General features: G+C 29.9%; 1 protein-coding gene across 2 annotated transcripts in view; it reads left to right on the top strand.

The window, feature by feature from the left end:
- Positions 1-25,955, top strand: part of LOC127291145 (protein hairless) — a 115,511-nt gene that overhangs the window by 53,791 nt on the left and 35,765 nt on the right. For both annotated transcript variants that reach the window (XM_051320072.1, XM_051320071.1), the window contains exon 3: positions 3,848-4,675. In XM_051320072.1, the coding sequence (XP_051176029.1) occupies positions 3,848-4,675 (828 nt within the window). The remainder of the gene's footprint in view (positions 1-3,847; positions 4,676-25,955) is intronic.

Raw genomic sequence — 25,955 nt, 5'->3', positions numbered from 1 at the left:
ATTATGTCAAATACACATTATACTAAATAAGCGTTATGTCAATTGCTGATTATTAATAATAAACATTATATCAAACAGTGATTATTACAAATGACAGTTATGATTATTAAGAATTATGAAAAATGAACATTATGTCCAATAGTCATTATGTTAAATTAGCGTTATACCAGTTAAGAATTATTACCAATAAATATTATGTCAAAAAGTAGTTATGACGAATGAACATTATATCAAATACATTTTATGATGAATGATAATTATGCCAAATTAAAATTATGATCAATGAAAATTATGTCAAATAAAGATTATGACAAATGTATATTATGCCAAATAAAAATTTTGACAATTGAAAGTTATACCGAATATAACTTATACTAAATAAACATTCTGTCAAATGCGAATTATGCTGAATAATTAGTATGTCAATTAAAATTTATGCTAAAGTAAAATTATGACCAAAAAAATTATGACAAATATTGGTTATGTCAACTGGTTTTATGTCAAATGAATATTATGACATTTGAGATTTGGGGAAAATTACGGCACCACGCTCCGCAGACTAACACGCTAACCATTACGCCAACTTAACATGGGAAAATAAATACAAAATTGATTTGATAAGTTGCAACTGAGGAAAATGAAGACTTAAGGAGCAGAACAATAAAGAAACAATAATTATATATAAATTATAATTTATTTTTAATGCTAAATAATTTATTTAACATATATATATAGGGTAGGTGTACCAATTGTCAATGATTTTAGACATCATGTGATTTTTTATATTTTTTTTCGCAGGAGTTAATGTACTAAAAAATATGAATTTTGTGCAGTTGGACGAAGAATTTAATAATGTTTAATATTCTTGTTTATTTTTCTAAAATAAATTATAGTAGATAAAAATTATTTTTAAATGTAAATTGAGCTAAATCAATATTTGGCGATGGTCGTGTACCAATTTCTCGATGTTCGGTTCCAATTCTCGATGGTATTGAATTTTTTTAACATATAACCTGACAATTAATGAATTAACCTTTACTAGTATTTACAAAATCGAATAAATATTTATTTTTAAAATAAAAATATTATAAAACATTGACATGAAACAATTTTACTTATTTAACTGTAAGTTTATATTTTAGACAGAAAATAACTAACCTATAAAAGTTTTGCATCACTGACATTTAATAAACAAAAACTTAACCAATTTTATTTTGCATTTTTTTTCGTTCGAAGCATCGATAAATGGTACATCAGCTAAAAAACTGACTGCACTAATTTTCGAGTCAATACCTCGAAAAACGGAGCGGAGATAAAATATGGAACCAGATACCTTCTACAATGCTATAGTAATAATTTAATACGAAAAAAGTAATTAGAAATACATTTAATTTGTATTTTTAAAATTCAACTCCCATCAACTTGAAGTATTAAGAAAGTGGCGAATCGAGTAAATTTGACAGCAGTGAATTATAATTATAAAAGAATAATTATTATAGTTCCATAGATATGAAATTTAATGGGGTATATATGTAATTGGAAATATAAGGTTAATTTACAAATTATTTTGGTTTTTAAATTTTCTACAATATACTATTTATCGGAAAAAGAAAATTACGACCATCGACAATTGGTGCACCATCGGTAACTGGTATACTTACCCTTTATATGTACTAAATAAATAAATATAAGTCAATATTTTCTTTTTTTTTATTTTTACCATTTGGTAAAAAAAAACTTTTTTTGATTAAAATAAGATTATTTTTTCATTTTTAAATTAATTTTTCTAAATTGAAATTAATAATTCTTAATCATTTAATCAATTAAATTTAAATTAAAACTCTAACATAAATAACAATAATTAAATAAATATATTTTTATTGATTTATTTATTTAATTTGTTGTTATAAATATATGTTATCTTAAATAAAATTTTATTTATGCTTTACTTGTTTTACTTGTCAATATTAACCCAATAAAATAACGACTTCAAATCAATTAAACTTATTATTTATAATAAAATGCTTACATAATATAATAATAGCCAGAAGCATATATGCACGTCAAAGATTATCAAAGACTTAATTCGTCTGCTAGCTAGTTATTGTAGCGAATTTAGTGACAACTGCTTGACGGACTTATATTAATTTTTCATGACGGTATCCTAGGCCGTATCTTGGTAAATTCTAGACAGCCTACTGTACGAACTTGTACAAAATTTTCAAGTAAGCATTCTAGACAATGACTAGCTAAATTCTAGAAAGGCCTCATATCTAAAGAAATAAAGGAAAAACTATATAAAAACTGCACATGAACTTTGAGGGGCCATTGCAGTTATTTGAGAATAAATTTCCACGACAAACACTGTCTAGCTATAGGCTAACACTAGGACAGCCACGATAAATTTCTACATGAAAAAGATAAAAGACATACTGATAGTGACTAATGCATTCACCAAGTTTATTAGAATGTACCCGACCAGAACGACAAAAACGGCAGAAGCGATCGCACACTTAAAAACTTATTTTAATTTGTATGGGAGGATGGGGTAAGGATAGTTAGGTAAGACATTTTTGGATCTAGCAGCTAAAATTCAACTGGCATCGGAAAAAGAATAGTACCGTTCGAAGGCCTGTTTATTTAGCTACAATTTTGTAAAACATTATTTTGCTGTGGATTTGCCCTTTTTGAACAAGCCTTGTAGGCAATAGAGCCACTAACTATCCTTGCCCCATCCTCCCCTACAGTAAGCTGCAGACGTTAATTTCCGATCGCTGATCTTGCTTCACATGAAGCGAATTTGCGGATTTTGTGCAACTGCGTCGCCACAAGCGAATGGGCAAATTGAACGCGTAAATAAATAAATAAATAAATAATAAACGATATAGAATATGTAGTAAACAATTCCGTGCACAAGTCTAACAGGAAGACACCGAGCTGAATGTTGTTTGGTATCGATCAGATCGGTAAAGTCAATGACAAAATAAAAATGTTTTTGGATAGTCAAATTGATAGAAATCTAGAACATATCCGAACGTTGGCTGAAAAGAAAATCGAGAAGAGCCAGAGCTATAATGAAAAATACATAAATAAACATTGAAAAGAAGAGTATGTGTATAAGGTAGGCGATTATGTAATGATAAGGAATTTTGATTCAACTCCGGGAATCTCGCCGGAATTACGTCCGGTATTTAAAGGCCCATATGTGAATTATTCAAAATTCTCTGGCACAATCGTTACGTGATTGCTGATGTCAAAGGTCACCAAATAACGAAAAAATGGTACAGGGTGTCTGGGAAGTGGGAGCTGAAAAATATGAAATTTTGGAAGCCAAATTGAATGATATTAAAATTTAAGATATAGGAAATTCTCTTGTACGACGAAACCTGTTCGAGGACGAACATTTAGTTAGGAAAGGCCGAATCTGTAAGGTCTTTGTGTGTGATTGCGAGGAGCGGGGAGAGTAAGGAAATGATATAACTTCGCGGAAAGCGGACCAGGGCAGTACTCGTTCGCCGTTTTCAACAATATTTGATACGGTCAAATATATTTTATGTTTATATATGTACATTTTAAGTCATGTAGAGTGGCAAATAAATGTGATCAATTGGATTTTTAAATTGATTCTGTTCATTATTTATTCTTACATTTGATATATTTTTTCATATTATTGAGTTTGAAATGTAATTTCGAATGTTTTTTAACTATAAGATTATAGGACAAGAAAATACTTATTTAGGACTTTGAAAATTTACTTAAAACTGTGTCAAATAGTTTAAACTTTCAGTGCTCAATTTAACTTCTAACTTAATTTTTTAATTAAAAAAATTTGTTTTATTGAATATAGTTTCAGACGACAATTCATCAGTCCAGTCGAGCCCATGGCAAAGAGATCATTGTTGGAAGCAAAGTCATCCGAGACGCAGTGTATCTACTGAATTTAACTTTTACTTTCGCAGACATCCTAGAATACGTCTTTGTATGCATCCACGTTTGATATCCAAAAAACGAAGGCAACCTTTTGAAAATGGAACTTTACAATTAGGTCTGGAAACAGTTTTTGGGTCCTCAAAACGAACATCGTCTAAAACAAACGGTGTAGCGACTGGCAGAACTCTAAGCTTAATTATTGAGAAGCTTTTGCGACTTTTAGATCCAAACGTTATTTCACCTCGAAAGCGAATTCTACGCGAATTGGAAAGAGTAACTCTTGAAGATCAAGCATCAAAACGTCGTGCAACACCGCAACCACCAAATAAGACATCTAATGTATCAACACCATCAATACAGTCGCCGAAACAATTATCTTCATACAGTATAACAAGTATTTTAGGTGAGGACAAACCAAGCACAGAACCAGGTTTTTTAAGAACTTTACTGAAACCGGAAAACCAACAATCAATACTAACAAAGTATTCGTCTAATCAACCTCACCCGTCGGCTAGAGTTGACCCGTTCATCGCGTCAGCAAACTCCTCTATGCATCACCCTCTTTATGGAATACCTTTGCTGCCTCCTGGAACTTACAGAGCTCCACTGTGGGTACACTATTCACCTCCCGTCCAATATCCACCTTCGATGTCACTCTACGCACCGCCATCCCATCCGTCGTCGCCACCAGCGTTGGTTCACCACTACAAAGACTACAGGGAACAAACTCTCACACCTCCTTCAGGTATTAAATTATTTTTTATGTAATTTTTTATTTAGAAATATTTATTAAAAATTTACCATAAAATATCTTAGGGTAAACCAGATAGTAGTCGGACACTTAAGAAAATCTTTTTAATCAACACTTTTTAAAAAGTGTAAATAACCTTTTTAAATTTCTTCCATATGTGATTGTTCCTTACGATCATAAGGAACTATTAAACCGATAATAATTACAAGAAAAGAATTTCTTATTCGTTAAAAAAATTTGCAGTAAATACGTAACAAAATGACAGTAATCAGCCACCTTCTAAATTCCTTAAAACAATAGAAATAAAATAAAATTTATTTTCATTGTTTACATAAACAATTTATTGTTATAAAAAAAGTATCATATACAATCGACACTCGATAAATTGAATCTCAAGGGGATTCAAAAAAATTTCAAATTATCGAGAGAAAGGCAAGAAAAATTAAAATTAACAAGAGAAAATTAACCTAAAGAAAATATATATTAAGTGTTAATAAGTACAGTAGAAATTTTAGTAAATATTTTTCAATTTTTGTATTTTAACACTTTTTTCCTATATTGAAATATATTTTTCATAACGCAATCATAAAAATGGCGTTATGTATACCTCCGTAAGCAAACGAAAAATCGTCCTTTATTGTACTATCTAGATAGTACCTCGTACCATCTATTTCTCTCCGTGAAGTTACGAAAATACACTGAATGACAGATGAGTTCAAAAAAGAGCTTTGTTTGTGCTTGTTCCTGTATTGTCGTAACGCACGAGTAATTGCAATTTCGTCCAGTAGAGGCGAGTCAATGTAGTAGAATTCTTTCGTAGTCTTACCATCTCCTGCGTCTGTAACGCACCGTCGCCTAACCTAACCTCATCTTCTTTTGTAAATTTGACAACTTCGCCTCCTGATCCCCTCGACCAGGGCGCTGCCCCTGGACCTTGTTAGGGGGAGACCCTCCGATCCCCCCGAGCGACCAAACTCTTATGCACACTGGATAGTGGTTCTGCTATCCATCTCGTATGTAATTTTTTTAAAAGTTTTTATAATTAATATGCATCTTACACGGAGAGAAAAATCTGCCTTTTATAGTATAGAAAGGTTTACATTTAATGCACAGAAATTTTCTATGCTATATAGACATGAAATTTGAGTAATTATAGTACAATCGTATGTCTTTTTAGCATGAAACTTGTCTATGCTAATAAAGTTTGTCATATAGCCTCTTATTACATACTTATTATACTTTTAATCCAACGGCGCCATGCGAAGATCGCACATAACATCATCCTACTATGTTTGCATAAGTTCTATGCTTTTTCGGGGATAGACTCTTGCAACTGGCGATTAGGCCACGCCCACCTTTACTTAATTGGAACTGGCCTAATCGCCAGTTGCAAGAGTCTATCCCCGAAAAAGCATAGAACTTATGCAAACATAGTAGGATGATGTTATGTGCGATCTTCGCATGGCGCCGTTGGATTAAAAGTATAATAAGTATGTAATAAGAGGCTATATGACAAACTTTATTAGCATAGACAAGTTTCATGCTAAAAATTCTCAAATCTTTGCTCTATTAGTATGAAAAGTTTAAAGAAAAATAGCAGCAATCTATTTCATACTATAAAAGGCAGATTTTTCTCTCCGTGTAGTATCAACGCCTTTTTAAGATTTTGTTATGAAAAGTATTGTGCGCAACACGTGTGGCGGCTTTTTGAAACTCGCGCTACATTTTCGTAACTTGTCTGCGGTTACGAAAACAAAGCGCTAGTTCCAAAAAAGCCGCTAATTCACACTTGTTACGCAATGTACTATACATGGAGAATAGACTACAGAAGACCAATGTAGTGTATAAGAAAACGGCAAATTTTCGTCGGAAGCTGTTAGTTTCAAAACTTATCACGCACCGCGTTGAAAACAGATAGAAACCATAAGTTCTCAAATTCACATGTGCTTCTTGGGTAACAGCATACATCGTGATATATGGTTTTCCGGCAGAAGCCCATTTTTTCTGTGAAATATATATTATTATAATGAAATATATTTTATTATTTAAAATTTAGTATACACTACCGTCCGAAATTGTGCGAACTCTGCTTTTTCAACAACTATAAAACTGTTCAAATCTTCAAAAATATTAAAACTAAAATTTTTTCCTCTTTATTTTATTAAAGCTAATAAAATTCTGAAAGAAATGACACCTTGACAAAGAGAATATGTTAATTTTTCAATTAGATATCTAAGGAAAACCCAATTTTCAATGTTTTTACTATTTTTTTTATTTCTCTGGAAAAAATTAATATTTTTAAACGTTCTTAGGCTCATTGAAATCGTATTTTGTTATGCAATTCAAATTATATAAAACAATTCATGTACACATTCTTCCCTAGCGTATGCAAACCGTGAAAGTTGGCTCATAAAATGTCAAAAAATTGTGATTAATATTTATATGACAAAAAATGATCAGTAAAATGTATAAATCTTAAATTTACTTACATAAATCAGAGAAGTTTAGAATGATATATATACTTGATTTTTAAACATTATATTTTATTGTAGAATTAAATTTAAATTTTTTGACATTTTATGAGCCAAATTTCACGGTTTGCAAACGCTAGGGAAGAATGTGTACATGAATTGTTTTATATAATTTGAATTGCATAACAAAATACGATTTCAATGAGCCTAAGAACGTTTAAAAATATTAATTTTTGCCAGAGAAATAAAAAAAATAGTAAAAACATTGAAAATTGGGTTTTTCTTATATATCTAATTGAAAAATTAACATATTCTCTTTGTCAAGGTGTCATTTCTTTCAGAATTTTATTAGCTTTAATAAAATAAAGAGGAAAAAATTTTAGTTTTAATATTTTTGAAGATTTGAACAGTTTTATAGTTGTTGAAAAAGCAGAGTTCGCACAATTTCGGACGGTAGTGTAAGTTACCGTTATTATTTAAATTATGCTTAAAATTTTTGCGAGTTTATAAGGTTCGTTAATTTTTGAAATATTATTTAATATTGTATTTATTATATTATTTAATTAAAGTTGTGTCAAAAATCTTTTGTTTTAAACTAAATTTATTATGAGAAAACTTTTTAACTATAGATGTATTTAAAATTATATTCAAACTTTACACTTCAAAATAAAAATTAATTTTATTAATACAAATAAATTTTTTTATTTTGTAAATATTTTGGTATATATTTTGGGAAATGATAAATACCTGTTATATGAGCCGCTGGATGCTAGAAGGTCATGTAAATGTTTTCCGCCTGGTAAACGAAATTCTCTGGACACTCAAAAATCATTATTCGAATTTTAAAATTTTTCGAGCATATTCTTATACAGAATTCGATTGCGCATCTTTTTTTCTTCATAAAAAACTTTCCAACTTTTTCCGGTTTCGAAATATAAGGACAATTAATAACAAAATGGTGAATGTTTAAACTTTAAAGTTGCGCGAGCAGCTAAAAGTTTGGAATGTGTTTGCTACCATAATAAGCTCGTTTGTATTATTACGTAGCAAACGCATGCCAAACGTTCAGCCGCTCGCGCAACTTCAAAGTTTAAACATTCACCATTTTGTTATTAATTGTCCAATTGCATTGTAACTTTCCAGAAAACTTCTTTGCACCTTAATGAACAACTTTCTCACTGAAAGTTTGTTGCTGCTGAAAATTTGTCAAACTTCTCCGCATTGAGAAAATTGCACTTCACGAATTTCGCAATGTCTTAGTAAGCAATTAATAACTTTTTTTTTAATCAAAACAACTTTTTTCTTTTTTAGTCACTCGTAGGATATAATAACACGTGTTTTCGTTTTTGTTTCATTGAAAAACTCGTAAATTGACTGAGCTAGCGCGAGTTGAAGTCAAAAAAACAATTAAATTTTATGTTTACAAAAAACCAGTTTTTCTCTCATATTTCGAAACCGGAAAAAGATGGAAAGTTTTTTATGAAAAAAAAGATGCGCAATCGAATTCTGTATAAGAATATACTTGAAAAATATTAAAATTCGAAAAATGAATTTTGAGTGTCCAGGGGGACTTAGTTTTCCGGCCGAAAAAATGTACGTGCCCTTCTAGAATCCAGCGGCTGATATTTATATGTATTAACATATCATAACCTTTTCTTAAAAATAAGCTTGCTAAATTCTCACATGCACTTCACGTAAGTCAAATATCAATTACTTTAAAGTTGAATAAAATATGTAAATTTGTCCAAAGTTAAAAAGAATTACAAAGTTATAAAAAAATCAACATTTTTCAATCATATAAAAAAATTTACTTGTTTCAATTGATTGAAAAGAAGTTAATAATGATAATGATAATGAATAATAATGATTTCTCAATAGATACATCTTTTCACTATTTCATATAGTTATAAAATAACTACAAATAAATAATTATTATTAACTTATTTGCAAAAAAATAATTGTCTTTACTTACCAATCTTAGTCTTTTTTTATTATTTAGAATGAAAATATACCTAAATTCAGGTTATGTTTTTCAAAACAATATGACAGCTAACAGATGTTTCTTGACATGCGTACGTTGATGGTATCTATCTGTTTTTTTCGCCACCTATGGGCAAGCTGAGTACTTGTCTTAGCTTACGACGAATCTATTCTCCATGGTATACTATACTAAAATTTTTACTATACTTATTGAAATTTAATATATTAATATTTGTAATGATTATTTATCTTGATTGAAAAATATAAATTTAGAAATGAATTTAAAAATAATAACAAAATTTCACTCGATAGCAAAATTGATATTTAGGATATCTTATAAAATCAGAAAAGATAGAACGAAATAAAATCACATTAAATAGGCGAATGTAAAAATACAAAGACCGACGACAGAAACACAATAATCAAATAATGTAGAAATATAAATAAAAATTCACAAAATTGAAACATTAAGAAAATTAATTAATATATTTACTAACTTATATTTCATGTATAAAAATCAAATCCAGTAGTCTCGAGACGCGTCTCATGTATTCATATCACACGTACATACACACAACACAAAATGAGCGAATACATGTACAAAAATATAATAAATATAATTAAAATAAATAGATCATGGAAAAATAATAAAATCAATGTAAATATATAGATATCAAAAAAAAGAACTTATCTCTTCTGGAAGGATTTTGGTTACAAAGGCATCGTTTCGACGGTGGCGAAGGTTTGAAACCGGTCAAATTGGTGAAGCCATTTTGGAGATCCGGAGTTGAATAAATTTAACGTCAAGTAATGTGGTTCAAATTCCAAGTGGAATCCAGTCAGGATCTCCTCAAATATTGCAAATAACGGCCCCAATAAATCCTTCGATTTATATGGTTACCGGTCTTATCACCAACCCTCTTCACGCCAAGATCAGCACCATTTTATTTTAAACACCACACCTTTAAAAGGTGAACGGTTTCTTATTATTTACAAATATTATTTTATCAAAATATGCACTTCAAAATAATTAACTTTGCTATCAATAAAAGAATTTAATTTACATTTAAATAAAACAAAATATTAAACCAAAAATTCTTATTTATGTGTCAACGGAGATATACATATGCATGGCGCGACCAATCCCTTCTCAGAACACAAGGCGATAAGACCAAGAAACCCCGTATTTCCGCTTTTATTGTAAGCGATAATGATTCCCTTCCCCGCGAACCCCGGTGGTCTCCCAGGTCCAACCGATCTCAAACCTCGCTTGGAGAGCCTACTTTAATTTTCCGAAATCATCGGTTCGTTCTCGGAATTTGCCGAACATTTCCCGGAATTACCACTACACAAATCGCACGCATACAGACCATACTAAGCAGACAGCTTGGCACCAAATTATCAATTGTACAAATAAAAAGAATTAAAATTAAAATGCTCTGATTCCTTTCATATTAATACCCAAATAGCACATAATATTCGTTCTATGTTGCTGCAATATTGCCATTATGGCAGTGTAATATTACTGCAACATTGCAGTAATTTTTAAACATCCTGTTTGCTGCAATCTTTCTTGGCAATATAAAAAAAGATAGTTTATTATAAATTTTGGTGCAAAATTCCAAATTGTTTGGGTACATCTTTTTCTGTTCCACCACGTTCTACGGTATTGATAATTTTTTTTCCAAAATCGTTAAAATAAACGAAAAATTCTTAAACTAAATTTATCAGTGAATTAATGATTACATTAACAGGAATGATTAAAAAGAATGACAGTATTTTGATTTTAGAATGTACTGTATTTGCATGATTCAAATTACAGAAAGTCCTGTTGAACGAGTTCAATTTATAGAGGGAAAAGAAACAAGTTGCCGTCAAAAAACTTTTTTATCCCTCAGGCACAATTCGTGTTCTGAGATTGCGGAAGCGCAAGCGCGAAAATGCGGATTCTCATTTCAAAATGCGGATTTTTTTCAAAAATTGTTTTTAAACATTATGGTATGGTAAACGATTAGAAATCAATTTTTATTTAACATGGAAAATTATAAAATTGTTTACCTAAAAATATAATTTTTTACAATTTGTTGATTAATAAAAACTACAAGAAATATTTTTCTGACAAAAAATTATAGAATTTTTCATTTTAAAAAATTATATCTTTAAAAATCGTTTATCATAAACGTTGCGTACAGATCTAGAACATGGTTACAAATGTATTTGTACCAGTTCTAGAACTGTTTTGTAACAACTATAAAATGGTATATAACATAGGCACACAAAAAAAAGTTGTCTGTTTCTTGAAATAGACATACCATTCCTAAAGTATTTTGGCCCGCTGAATTAGTATATGAAGTCAGAATTGCTCCATCACCCTCTGATTTTTTTAAATCGAAAAAAACACCCCCTTAATTGTCAAATTTAAACTTAGGAGATAAAAAAATTAAATAACAGATTTTTTTTATTATACAAAACCATACAACTACGTATTTTGTCTCCACTAACTCAAACACAAAGCCAGAATTGATCCAGCACCCTCAGATTTTTTTAAAAAAAAATTTCTGTACCTTTGATACGGAAAAAACCATCATTCCAAAAAGATTGTTGCTTTTGTAAAAATTCTAAGTTTGAGTTTGTCCGATGAAGGGTGGTTTTTTCGATTGAAAAAAATTCAGAGGGTTCTGGATCAGTTCTGATTTTATTTTTGTGTTAGTGATGCAAAAATACGTTGGTGTAAGGTTCTGTTTATTAAATAAATCTGTTATTTAATTTTTTTATCTCCTAAGTTTGAATTTGACAATTAAGGGGGTGTTTTTCTTAATTTAAAAAAATCAGAGGGTGATGGAACTTCATAGGAAACTCTAAAATAAACATAGTTAGAACAGTGTCAAATTTCAACTGTTCTATAACAAGATGGCTCCACAGGCTAATACTCTAACTATTTTGCTATCCTAACATGGGAATATAAATACAAAATTGATTTGATAACTTGCTACTCAGGATGATTTAAAAACTGTATTACTCATATAAAGAAAAAACAATAAAACTATGTGATATATAACAATTTTAGAGTTTTTAAATATAACTACATACTGAAAAATGAACTATTTATTTATTAATTCCATAGAAAATAGTTAAGGTACTTATGTACACTTCAAAATTTTTAATCTCAGGTACAAATATATTCCAGAACTGAACTTCATCAAAATTTTAGAACAGTTATATATCATTGTACCGATATATTTCTAGATATGCGATGGAACATTAGTTACTGAAAATTTGTGGCTCTAGTGTTATAGAAATGTTATGTAACACTGTTGCAGAATTGTTCCCATGTTTAGGTACAAATGTCATCTAGAACTAATCTGCAACAAAATTTTAGAACAGCTACATAACATTTTTCAGACACAGTTCTAGAACTACGTTGGAACGTCAGTTACAGATCATTTGTGATGATTGTGTTACAGAAATGTTACATTCCATTGTTGCAGAACTGTGAAGTTCGCATAATATAGAACAGATCGGTAACTCCCTTGTAACAATGTTCTAGAATTCTGTTACAATGAGGTTATATAACAGATGCATAACCAGCTTGTAACAAATGATCTATAAAACTGTGTCCTCACTGTTATATAACATTTATACACGGAAAGAAAAATTGTAATAATATTTAATATTTGGAAATCAATGTTTACTTTAGTTGGTAGCATGTAATGGAAACTAACGGATCTTATTAATTATTATTATCACTTTTAAGAAAGCCTGAAATAAAAATAATATTATATAATATAGTTAGAAAATAAAAATTAGTAAAGTCATTTGAAAAATTAAAATTTTACTATAGGAAACTTAAATAACAATATTTATTAAGAATTTTAGAAATATCATTATAAAATGATTACCTTAATTGCTTCAATATTTTCATATTTTGGTATAGCCGATACGAAAATTTCAGAAAAGAAGGTTGGGGAAGAGGGACCGAAGGCAACCGAGCGAGTCTGAACGAATTTGACCGATTGCTAACGAAAAGTCATAAGGATTACTCCTGTATTTGGCTATTTTTTCCATTCATTCTATTTCAGTAATATTTTTTAAAATGATTTGTTTTTCGAATTTATGTAAAATATATATTGTATTTTTTTAATCATTATTATGATTAAACTGAATTGAATGTGGATCTTATAACCGAGCAACTTAAAAGTTCACATAACGAGTAGTAATTAATTTTTAAAAGTAAAAACATTTCTCAAAATTTGCTAATAAAGTTTTAAATATTTACTCAATTCACTAACTAATTAAATTAGGAGTACTGGTGTTTTAGATTATCAAGAATTTTATAAGAATTCATAAGAAATTCTTAATCAATGTTACTTTAAAAAATGACCTCTTAAACGTTAGTTTAAGTTGGTTATTGTTTTCTTATCAATATTAAAAAATAATAGCGCATATAATTTAAACTAATAAATAAAGCGTTTCTCGCAAGTGCATTAAATCCTATCTTCTTAGTATATATAAGGAAATTTTCTACCTACGTGAAACATGTATATAATATAAGTGTGTGCGTTGCGATATTCTGCGTTTATGTATATGCGTATTTTCGATAAGTTAGGTAGGGATATATGTTAAGAAACCATACCTGCATCCTCAGCTACAATAGAGAACAATTAACAGCGATGACCCAATCCTTTGACAGGTAGCAAATAATGAAAAAATTTTTCTTTTATTTTAACGTCGTTTTCAATTTTTCTTATAGTTTTAGCAAACGAAATGCGCGCTTTTTAATTCCGCTTCCCTTTTTTTTAGTAAAAATAAGAAAACTTTCTTATGAAATTTAGAACTCGTTTTAAAATAGTAATTTTAATTTCTGTTAAAATTGTTTCTACAAAGCTTTTGCGAAAAATATATTAATTTTTAATAAATAGCCTTAGTTTCGATGACTTGCTGAAGAATATACTAAATTTTTGTATCATTTTTAACATTTACTGCAAAGGATTTTCTTTCCGTGTAGAACGTGTTTGCTGGGTATGGAATGCTTCAGATTTCAAACTTATGAATAGTATCACATTAATTAGTTTATAATTAACATGCTATATTATTTAAATCTGTTTGTTCAGTTTAGTAAACATACAAATACCTTTTTTATCAATAGTCTTATAAATTCGTAAAGTTATTTTTTTGTTTGATTTAAATAAAAAAAACACACATTTCAAAGATGAGAATCGACATCAAAGTTAGGGTGCACTTACACTCTAGGTATAAAATTTGATTGGTTGTCCACAAAAGAAGACCAATTTAGTTAAAACTACATAAAAAATATGAAATGAAAACTGGGAGCCAATCAAAATTACATATAATTTTTTTGTTTTGGTAGTATATTGTCAAAATGCGGAATTTTTCGTGATCCGCATTTAAAAATGCGGATTGCGGATGAAAACCTTAAATTGCGGTGTAAAATGCGGAAATACGGTGTATCTGGCGTGAGCATGAAAACACATAAATAGACACAGATCGAAAATTATCAGTTTTTCCATTCTAATCGTGCTCACTATATTTTTTTGTAATCTACACGTAAAAATACGTAAAAATTTATAAATTTGAAGCTCTTTAGATTAAATTATCTTTGTTTTTTGATGAAAATTCATGGTTTTTATCGAAAATTATTAGTTTTTCCTTGAAAACGTTATGATAATCAGCTTCAATCCTTCTCGCTATATTTTTTTTGTAATCTACATGCCAAAATACATATGTTTACTAAATTTCAGCCCTCTAGATAAAATCGTGTGGCCAATATATGGGGGTACTAGGGTTGTTCAACAAATTTTTTTTTTAATTTTTCTAAGTCTTACCCCCTTAATATCTTTTATATGGTGAAAATAAAATTCCTAATTTTTTCAGATTTTTTGAACAATTTCTAGAGGTCGCTATTGTCGCACAAAGTACGGAAATCCATTATTTTCTAAAGAACATGTATTTAATCCGATGATTGGTGTTAAAAGCATTTCAACATTGCGTAAAATAATGTTTCAAGAACTGCTCTTTCAGATTCTGCAATAAAAATTGAAGTAGCTTTAAGGAAAAAAAGATATAGCTACTTTTTGACAAAAAAATGATATTTTTTAAACATTGTCCGTCGTAAATGAGTTTTTTGTGGTTTTGCAGTATCAGGATATGTATGAACGCTTTCAATATCACTTCCGCAAGTCCTGAGCTACATAAAGTGTATTTACCGATTTCAAAATTTAACATGGCTGGCTTTAAAATGTCGGTCAAGACTCTAAAAACGTCCCGTGCAGAAATTATGGTCTGGGCCTCTCAAGGCCCTTCCTAGTACGCCTGGATTCTGGCAAGGGACTGACATGGCAAACTGGCAAGGCCCTAGTAATGGCTTGAAACGGTTTTGCAAGAATTTGCCCTACTTAGGGATGAACTTGCCAGGGCCATGAGAGTTTTCCTGGGAATTACCCTATATTTTGTGACAAAAATAAGCAATCAGTGAAAAATGTACTGCAGGCTTATAACAGCCCCACAAAAAAAAAAAGTGTCATGTACTTTTGACCGGAATACCCTAACCCTATGTATTTTGATGCGCTGAACACGAATCCGAAGTCCGTTTTGCTCCATCACGTCAGGAATTTTTTCTAACCTCAAAAAACATGTCGGATTTTGAGAAGTAGGCGATTTTTTTAAAAATTGATGTATTAATTTCAAACTTGGTATCTGGGGGTTTTTGTGTCGCTGATTACGAATCTGAAGTTAGATTTTCAAAATCCAAAATGGCGGATCCAATATGGCGGACGAATTTTGAAAAAATTTTAAGATTTACTTCAAACTTGGTATCTGGGGGTTTGTTGGGTCGCTGATTACGAATATGATGTCAGTTTTCAAAAATTTAAAATGGCATATCCAACATGGACTTCTATCGGCCATACTAGATACGCCATTATCAATTTTTGAAAACTGACATCATATTCGTAATCAGCGACTCAAAAAACCCCCAGATACACTATTGCACATTAATTTTTAAAAAATTTCGTAAAATAATGTCCCCCTACCAAAAAAAATTCAAGGGTAGTTCCCCCCCCATAAATCAGCTTTTGGGGAAAAACAAAACATACGTGTCAAATTGTTTTTAAAAAACTACAAAACTGCCAAGTTTCAGAAAAATCGTCGTATGGCACTTCCCTAGTGTTACTTGTCAGCAACTTAGAAAACCTGTAGATACCAAATTTTTATAATAATCTGACAATTTTTTAAAAATAATTCCTTAATATTGAATCAGACATGTCGAATGTCGGAAATCTGACATCAGATTCGTAATCAGCGACCCAAAAAACCCCCAGATACCAAGTTTGAAGTAAATCTTAAAATTTTTTCAAAATTCGTCCTCCATATTGGATCCGCCATTTTGGATTTTGAAAATCTAACTTCAGATTCGTAATCAGCGACACAAAAAACCCCCAGATACCAAGTTTGAAGTTAATACATCAATTTTTAAAAAAATCGCCTACTTCACAAAATCCGACATGTTTTTTGAGGTTAGAAAAAAATCCTGACGTGATGGAGCAAAACGGACTTCGGATTCGTGTTCAGCGCGTCAAAATACATAGGGTTAGGGTATTCCGGTCAAAAGTACATGACACTTTTTTTTTGTGGGGCTGTGTAATCAGTTGAAATGAGTAATTGATTGAATCAATAAGCAACAAAAACTTGTAACAAAACAAAAACAGAAGAATGCAAGATTTTAGCCTGACAAATAATAATCCCAAAGTCGACCCAACTTTAAATAGGTAGTAACACCAACACTAAACAAAAAAATTAAATATGGAATTAATTATACAATTAACGCTAACCATTACGCCAACTTAACGTGAAAAAATAAATAAAAATTGATTTGGTAAGTTGCGACTGAGGAAAATGAGGACTTGGGGAGCAGAACAGTAAAGAAACAATAATTATATTGGGATCTCTTGTGGGGCGTGGCTTAATCATTTAACCTCCTCTCAGTGGTACCATTTTTCGACACCGCGTTAAAAACCTACGCTGATTGGTGGAAGTTGGACAAAATTAGACAAAACGACCTACTCTCGAGGGTTACAAAAATTTTCACCAGAGAGCGTCTTACAGTACAAGAGATCCCAATATCAATTATAATTTATTTTTAATGTTATATAATTTATTTAACATAAGTCAATATGTTCATTTTTTTATTTTATTAAAACTTAGGAACATAATTTTTCTTATTATCTAAAATATAGATAATATAGTAAAAAAAAGACAAATAAATTTTAGTTTTGGTAAATAAAAAATCACTTATTTCTTTTGAGTTGTTGATAAAATTCTTAGATTAAAATTGTTAAATTTTTTAAAAAAATTAACTTAATTAAGTTTTCTTTAATTTTTTAAAAAATTAATAATTTTAATAAATAAATTATTTTAATTAGGTAATTAAATTAATTAATTGTTATTTAAATTATTTAAAATTCATAAATATTATTATTAAATAATTATTACTTGATAAAATATGTTGCATGGAAATTTAATTTTATTATAGTTTTATTTGGTGTTAACAATTAATTTTTATTTTGAAGTAATGTCATAAAACCATGGCAAGACCGAGTTGCTCTAAGGAATGCCATACTTGTGGACACACTGGCAAGAGCCTTTCCACTGCCTTGACATGTAATTTTTTAGGTTATATTGCAAACATGGGATAACCAAGTAACTGTCGTTTAATCTGGGAAATGCCAGACTTGTGGAAAAACTGGCAAGGGCCATGAGAGAGCCTTACTTAAAGTAGAACTAAGTAGGGTTTCTGCACGGGGTTGTTTAATGTCCAATATTATAGAATTTGATACTACATTTTATCACATATTGATGAAAATGCTCACTGTTAGAGATTTGAGATCGTTTACTGTAAACCTTACAACACAGTAACCAAATTTAAAATGGAGGATGTAACATGGCGAACCAGAAGTATAGAAAATTACGTAAAGGTACCTAGAAATAACTACTCGGAGCTTTTCGATTTCGCAAATGGGAAATCTGGTCCCAGATTTTCAAAATTCAAAATGGCGGATCTAATATGGCGAACCAGAAGTATAGAAAATTACGTAAAAATACCTAAAAATAACTACTCGTGGCTTTTAGATATTTCTATTTGGAAATATGGTGCCAGATTTTTAAAATTCAAAATATTGGATCTAACATTCTAGAAAAAATTTATGTGTTTATTTGTGTTAATATTTTATATTATATTATATCCTATATATATATATATTATATTATATATATGCATTATATTCTATATATATATATTATATTATTATTTATATCAAAATAAAATTTTACACACTCTGATTGGTCTTTTTAGCGGTCACTTAACCATAAAAGCGTTAATCAGTCAAAGTCAAGTACATTATTTTTATTTTTATATATATAAAACATTTTTTAGGAGATTATTTTTAATTGTAAAGTAATAAAAATAAACATGTTTGTAATAATTTAAAATAAAATTTTAATTAATTTTAATTTTAAAGTTTTTTAAATAAAAGCGTTGACTTATTAGAATAAAAAATTAAAATATTTCGCGATATTTAAAAAAATACTGTCTCGTCTCGTCTCTCGCCATTATCGCGACAACACTAGTCAAACTGGAAAATTTAATTCTAAGTACACTCGAATGACTTTTGGTTCGACATGTTAGATCCGCCATTTTGAATTTTTAAAATCTGGGTCCAGATTTCTTATTAGCAAAATCGAAAAGCCCTGAGTAGTTATTTCTACACGGAGAGAAATTTCTCACTAATTTCGTATAAAAACTACTTAGTCATTTAGTAAAACAACTACTGCGACATTAATAGCATAAAATTTATACCAATACTACTCTTGGACATACTAAAATAGTTTGGGTTGTTCCCGAGAGATAAAGGGTCATTGATTCTTCTATATTCGTATGAATATCATGTGAATATCATGTGTATCATGTTCATATCACATGAATGTTATGTGAATATAGTTCTTCATTCTACCATGCGAATTTCGTTTAAAACACATACTAATTGAAATAATCGCTCGACGTTGACGATATATTTTGTTATGTGCCATGAATGAATCTCGCACGGCAGAGAGAGGAACTATATTCACTTGTCATTTGTGCAATACAGCAATAAAGTTGCTACTAATAACGTTAATATCAGTGATCTTTTAACACTTAGGAATTTTTGTAACTACTTTAGTATAAATTTAAACGTTTTTGTTAAGAAAACGGACATACGAAAATCGCTATTATAGTATGAGTACTTTTAATGTGAGAAATTTCTTTCCCTGTAGGTATTTTTACGTAATTTTTTATATTTCTGGTTCGCCATGTTAGATCCGCCATTTTGAATTTGGTAACTGTGTTGTGAGGTTTACTGTAAACCTATAGGGATTTAAGATCGTTTACAGTAAGCATTTTCATCAATATGTGATAAATTAAAATTAAGTTAAATTCCATAATATTCGACATTAAATAACACTTTTAGAGTCTTGACCGCCATTTTAAAGCCTGCCATGTTAAATTTTGAAATCGGTATATACACTTTATGTAGCTCAGGACTTTCGGAAGTGATATTGAAAGCGTTCATACATATACTGATACTGTAAAACCACAAAAAAAATTATTTACGACGGACAATATTTAAAAAAACCATTTTTTTTGTCAAAAAGTAACTAGGGTGAATGATACAGTAGTCGACCATTTAAGATGTTAGAGAAGATGTTAATTTAAGATGTAGGTACAGTAGTCGGCCACCAACATTTTTTAGTTTATAATATATAAATATTATTTAAACTTTGGTATGCAAAGTAAAAAGTGACGTACTATTTAGACCAAAGAATTTTTTATTTTTCTACATAAGTGATTTATTTTAATTTTAAAAATAAAAATAAAGTGTCCGACTATCGGGACATGGACGATCTTACTCTCAGTTACCCTAGCTACAGTAGTCGGCCACTTACAAGTTTATATTATATATTATAGTTTATATTATAATATATAAATATTATTTAAGTTTTTTCGTGCAAATTGAAAAGCGGATATGCTATTGAAAAGAAATAATGTTTTACTTTTCTACATAAGACATTTCTTTTAATTTTATGAATAAACGTAAAGTGGCCGACTACTGGGGGGTGGCCGAATTAGTCTCACCTACCCTATATCTTTTTTTTTCTTAAAGGTACTTCAATTTTTATTGCAGAATCTGAAAGAGCAGTTCTTGAAACATCATTTTACGCAGAGCTGAAATGCTTTTAACACCAATCATCGGATTAAATATATGTTCTTTAGAAAATAATGGATTTCCGTACTTTGTGCGACAATAGCGACCTCTAGAAGTTGTTCAAAAAATAAGAAAAAATTGGAAAATTTTTTGTTACCATATAAAAGATATTAAAGGGGTAAGACTTAGAAAAATTAAAAAAAAAATTTGTTGAACAACCCTAGGGGGTACATGCCTTGCTTCACTAGTATTATTAATAGGGTTCCCCCTTTGGGTACGGAACCCTAAAAACAATGGAAATTTCGTTAGCATATTATATTACCTCGTGCGTTAACGAAGGATTTGAAAAAAAATTTCTAGAAATGGCGATGATTTTTCCTTAAAAATCGTGATTTTAGGGCTTTCAAATTTTGTTTTTTGACCCAAAAAAATATTAATTTTGGTTCAAATTAAAATTCCTTCGTTCATACACTAGCTCACGGTGGGTCTGAGTAAAGTTCAACCCAAAGAAGCTTGCGTATCAAAATTTCTTCTTGATTTCTTTTTTAGGATGTCTCCTGATAATTTTGAGCCCAAAAAGAAAAAAATCGCCTGAGCCGTTTTTGAAAAAACTCATTTTTTCGATATTTTGAAAATTCAAATTAACATATTTTTGAAAAAAATATATAATTGTAAGGTTATTATGGGCTTAATTCATTTAAAATAACCGAAATTAATGTTCCATAGGTGCTCAATTCTTTGCAACAATTTTAACCCATAAAAATACTTGAAAAACCGTGAAAAATGTGTTAAAAAGTCAGTTTTTGTGAAATATCTAATGTCTTGTAACTCTAAACATACTGCTACCCACGAATATATTAAAGTAGACATAATTCTGAGTAAATCTAAAAAAATAGAGGTTTCTAGCTTAATTACAACAAAAGTTATGACCGTCTAAAAATTACTTTTTTATCTTTACTTCTATAACATTATTTTGTTAATGTCTTAATGTATTACGATGTTAATGTTGTTATTATATTATTATATAATTTATATTTATATATATATATATATATATACTGTTCATTGAGAGTCAAAATTATAAAAAAAAATGAAGATCGATATTATTTTCACATGCAAAGTTTGTTACAAGCGTTTTATGCGTCTGTTCGTATTTTCGTAATACAACAAACTTTGCATGTGAAAATAATATCGATCTTCATTCTTTTTATAATTTTGACTCTCAATGAACAGTATATATATATATATAAATATAAATATAAATTATATAATAATATAATAACAACATTAACATCGTAATACATTAAGACATTAACAAAATAATGTTATAGAAGTAAAGATAAAAAAGTAATTTTTAGACGGTCATAACTTTTGTTGTAATTAAGCTAGAAACCTCTATTTTTTTAGATTTACTCAGAATTATGTCTACTTTAATATATTCGTGGGTAGCAGTATGTTTAGAGTTACAAGACATTAGATATTTCACTACGTTTCTAGTGTGCATTAACCATATTTTTTATTCATTTTTTTCAAAAAAATGTAATATTAGAAATGTAAAAAAAAATTTCTTTGTATTGGATCTACCACCCAAGTAGCACGGAATATTGCTTGAATATCAAGCTGATATCAACCGGGAATATTTTTGTGACATTCAGGAGATATCATAATGTCCTCTTCACGGGGACATTCCTCGGTGATGTATCTATGTGACGGTCTTTCACACAAAAAATGTAACGCATTACAAAACTTACATTCTGCATTTATTAAACCTAACTAATTCTGTGGAACTTTACTTTCATCGAAATCTTCAAAAGACATTATTGCAACTCCTGCACTTTTTTTATTCCGATTATCGTTTTTATATGTCAAATTCTTTTCTTCACACATTCTTTTCATTTTCCGTTACCGTAGAAAATTTTTTCTTCTTACATGACAAATTATTTTCTTGATGCACTTTCTTTTCATCTTGAGTTTCCATTGATATTTTTCTTTTTCTACATGCCAAATTTTTATCCTTGCGTATTTTCTTTCCATCTTCAGTTTTTATAGATTATTTCTTTTTTTTGCATGTCAAAATTTTTTTTGCGCTTTTTCTTTTTGATTTCTGTTTTATTACGATTACGTTTTTTCAATCTCTTATTCTCATGTCTTATTATTTTCTGCTCATATGTAACTTCGCGCCTTGCCTTCCTTTTTCTTCCCTTCTCTTTAATTGCTCGATTTATTTTTTTATCATTTTCTTTACTCATACAATTTTTCATTTTTAAATATTCATGTTGTAAAATTTTGTTCACATTATTATCAGTTGTACGAATTATTTTCTTTTCACTAATGTCATTTAGAGAATGTTTAATTCTCAACTCTTGTGTTAATAGAACTCTGTTAATATTATTACTGGGAAAAGTATTAAAAACAGAACAATAGTTTAAAATATAATTTTTATGTTCCTGAGTTCTTACTGTCGGAAAATGATTTAAGCAACTATTTTCAAACATTGACTTAAAATGGTTTCTCATTTTGTTATTATCAGTTTCATAATTTACACGGTTTGGCATTACGTTAAATAATATAGATGTTGCAAATGCTATTGCATGTACTCCACACTCAACACTACCAAAAGGTTGTTGATCAACAGCTTCAAAAACTACTGTTGGTTTAAAAGGGAACAATCTAATTAAATATTTTATTTGCTGCACATTTAAACACCCCTTATTAAGGCTATCAAAAATATAAAGCCTTACTCTATAGTAATAGACATAAATTCAGTGACTATAATTGTTATTACCGCTAAAAAGTATTTAAATATGTTTATCACCGTATCTAATTAGGACAATAAAATCAAGCATTTGTACATACAAAGCACTTTGCATATTAAAAAAAGAATTGGAATCTTTTCTTAATAAATCTTCAAATTTGTACATATGCATGTAATTTAACAATTTATTTCTATTTTCAATAATTTTTAAATCTTTATCACTTAAAATAACATACTCTTTTATGTTGGCCATATTATACTTCGTTTAATTTTATTTTTGATTCATGAAAATCTAAATATCTTTAACCGTTTTGCTCACTTTCTCTAATATAACCAATTTTGCCTTTTATTAAATATAACCAATTTTTTCTTTAATTCAATACAACTAATTTTACCTTTTACTAAATATAACTAATTTTTCCTTTAATTCAATATAACCAATTTTTACTTTAATCCAATATAATTAATTTTGCCTTTTATCCAATAAAACTACCAAATATCCAAAAGAATGAGAGAACTATGAGTAACTATGAATCAGTAACTACTGATCAGCCAATAAGTGCAAAAAGGACACTCTTATATGAGTAATCAGTAGTTCATTATAAATAACATATATACGTATTTATACCTGTATTAAAACCCCGGAACAAATACCACAAAAGAACCAACCATTGGACAATAGAACCTTTGTTAATGAGGATTAACTCTGAGGACCCAGGTAATAATTTCTTTTTTCATATTTATTATATAGAAAAATTCATCGATTAAACGAACTTACCTGTAAGTGATGTTCAATCGGAATTGTATGAAGAGCCTCTTTCGAAGAGATCACTCGGTAGTGCTTCACTCTATGCCGATGGCGCCACATGTTTACAGCCTCAAAAAAAAGACTATTTGACTTCTATATACCCTAATACTAACGCCCTCGTACTTGGCATTCATTTTTTAAAGTTGGCCGTAACTGATAAGGGCCTATGATTATTATCTACGGGAAAAAGAAAAACGAAATAATTTTTTCTTGGGAGGGACTGATTACTTCGAAAGAGGCTCTTCATACAATTCCGATTGAACATCACTTACAGGTAAGTTCGTTTAATCGATGAATTGTATTTCGCGCCTCTTTCTCGAGATCACTCGGTAGATGTTTAAAGAATATGTTACGGCCTTCATTCTCAATTATATAGTTAATTTCAATAACATTTAATTGAAGATTTAAATTTTTATTAGTGTTTTAATTCACAAAAAAGAAAATTATTTTTAAACCAGAACACAGAAAAAATAATTAGCGTATTTATAACGCAACTTGAAACTAATATTCAGAAATTATTATAAACGTAAAATAGATTTTGCAAATGTGCCCGGATCATCCGTAACGGAAAGATCGTAGAATTTTGCAAAAGTTTGGGACTCTTTGGTCCAGCCTGCTGTTGTCCTTATTGTATCAATGTTGACTCCTGACCTCTTTGCTGCAGATGTTGACGCATGTCTTGCACTATATGCCGAAAAAACATCCGTGTTGATACCACTTTCTGCAAGGGTCTTTTTGATCCATCTGCTCAACGTTTGAGTTCCAACTGCTTTGTGGGGATTTTTAAAAGATATGAACAGCTTATCCTTATCGGCGCGAATGTTTTTTGTTCTCGAAATGTACTCCTGTAATGCTTGTGCCACACAAATATTTTTATCCTCGTAGAAGGGCAAGATTAGCACCGGCTGTTTTCTTACGGGTTTGGACGTTTTTAATTGTGCAGAAATCTTGATTTCAATCCTTTCATTTGTGGTTCTGATATTTTTCATGCTGATGGAAGCTAAAGTCTGCATTCTATGTCCTGTCACCAGTGCTAATAAGGTAGCTAATTTGTATGACAATTTTTCTAGTGAGATTTCTTCATTTGGAGTCCATGTGGAAAGACAATCAAGAACGACCTTAGTAGACGTAGAATTGTATTTAGGCAGCTGAGGACGAAGTTTGGATACACCTTTGCATATCCTTTTTATTCCGATATCGTGTGCAATTTCTGTGCCCAAAATTAGCGATAAAGCTGATCTATATGAATTGATGGTGCCGTATGACGCTCCTTTTACGTATTCCGCTGTTAAAAAATCCTGGATTTCTTTCATGTTTATTGCGAAAGGGTCTCGTTGTTTTTGCTGACAAAATTCATGCCACTTTCTCAAGGGTGATTCATACTGACGAAGTGTTGAGTTTGGGATTGAAGATACTGCAAGCTCGATTGCATCTTGTGACATCCCTTTCAAGGCGAAGGCTTTCCTGATATAATTCCCGCCACCAGGGAAAGCTGTGGCCAAAGCGGGTGAGGATCCCTGTTTGAAGAAACCAAAAGATTAATGTCCGGCTTAAACTTAATTGGCTTTGAGTCGAACATGCTCATACAAAGTGGGTACCAGGGCTGAGATGGCCAATCTGGTACCACCAAAATTCCTCTAGAACCTTCGTGTCTTATTTTTGCCAGCGTTTTGAGTATTACTGCAAAAGGAGGAAAAGCATAGAAAAAGTATTTTTCCCATTCCACAGTAAACGCGTCTATTGCTATTGAACCAGGATCTTGTTTCCACGAGATATATTTTTTACATTTAGTGTTAACCCTACTGGCAAATAAATCAATGTCCGGTTCACCGAAGGACTTAATCAATTGTTTAAACGCTGATTTTGACAACTCGTATTCCGTTTCTGGTTCCAATTTTCGCGACTCGAAATCTGCAATAGAATTATCTTTGGATCGGATATAAGATGCAAACACCCATATGTTTCGAGACTCACACCAATTCCAAAGTTGTTTAGCCATATTGCT

The sequence above is a fragment of the Leptopilina boulardi genome, unplaced genomic scaffold (assembly GCF_019393585.1).
Source record: "Leptopilina boulardi isolate dan_hultmark-lab unplaced genomic scaffold, ZJU_Lbou_2.1 LbouV2_125, whole genome shotgun sequence".
NCBI classification, from domain to species: Eukaryota; Metazoa; Arthropoda; class Insecta; order Hymenoptera; family Figitidae; genus Leptopilina; species Leptopilina boulardi.
Note: the sequence above shows the minus strand (reverse complement) of the source record. Positions and strands in the feature narration are given on the sequence as shown.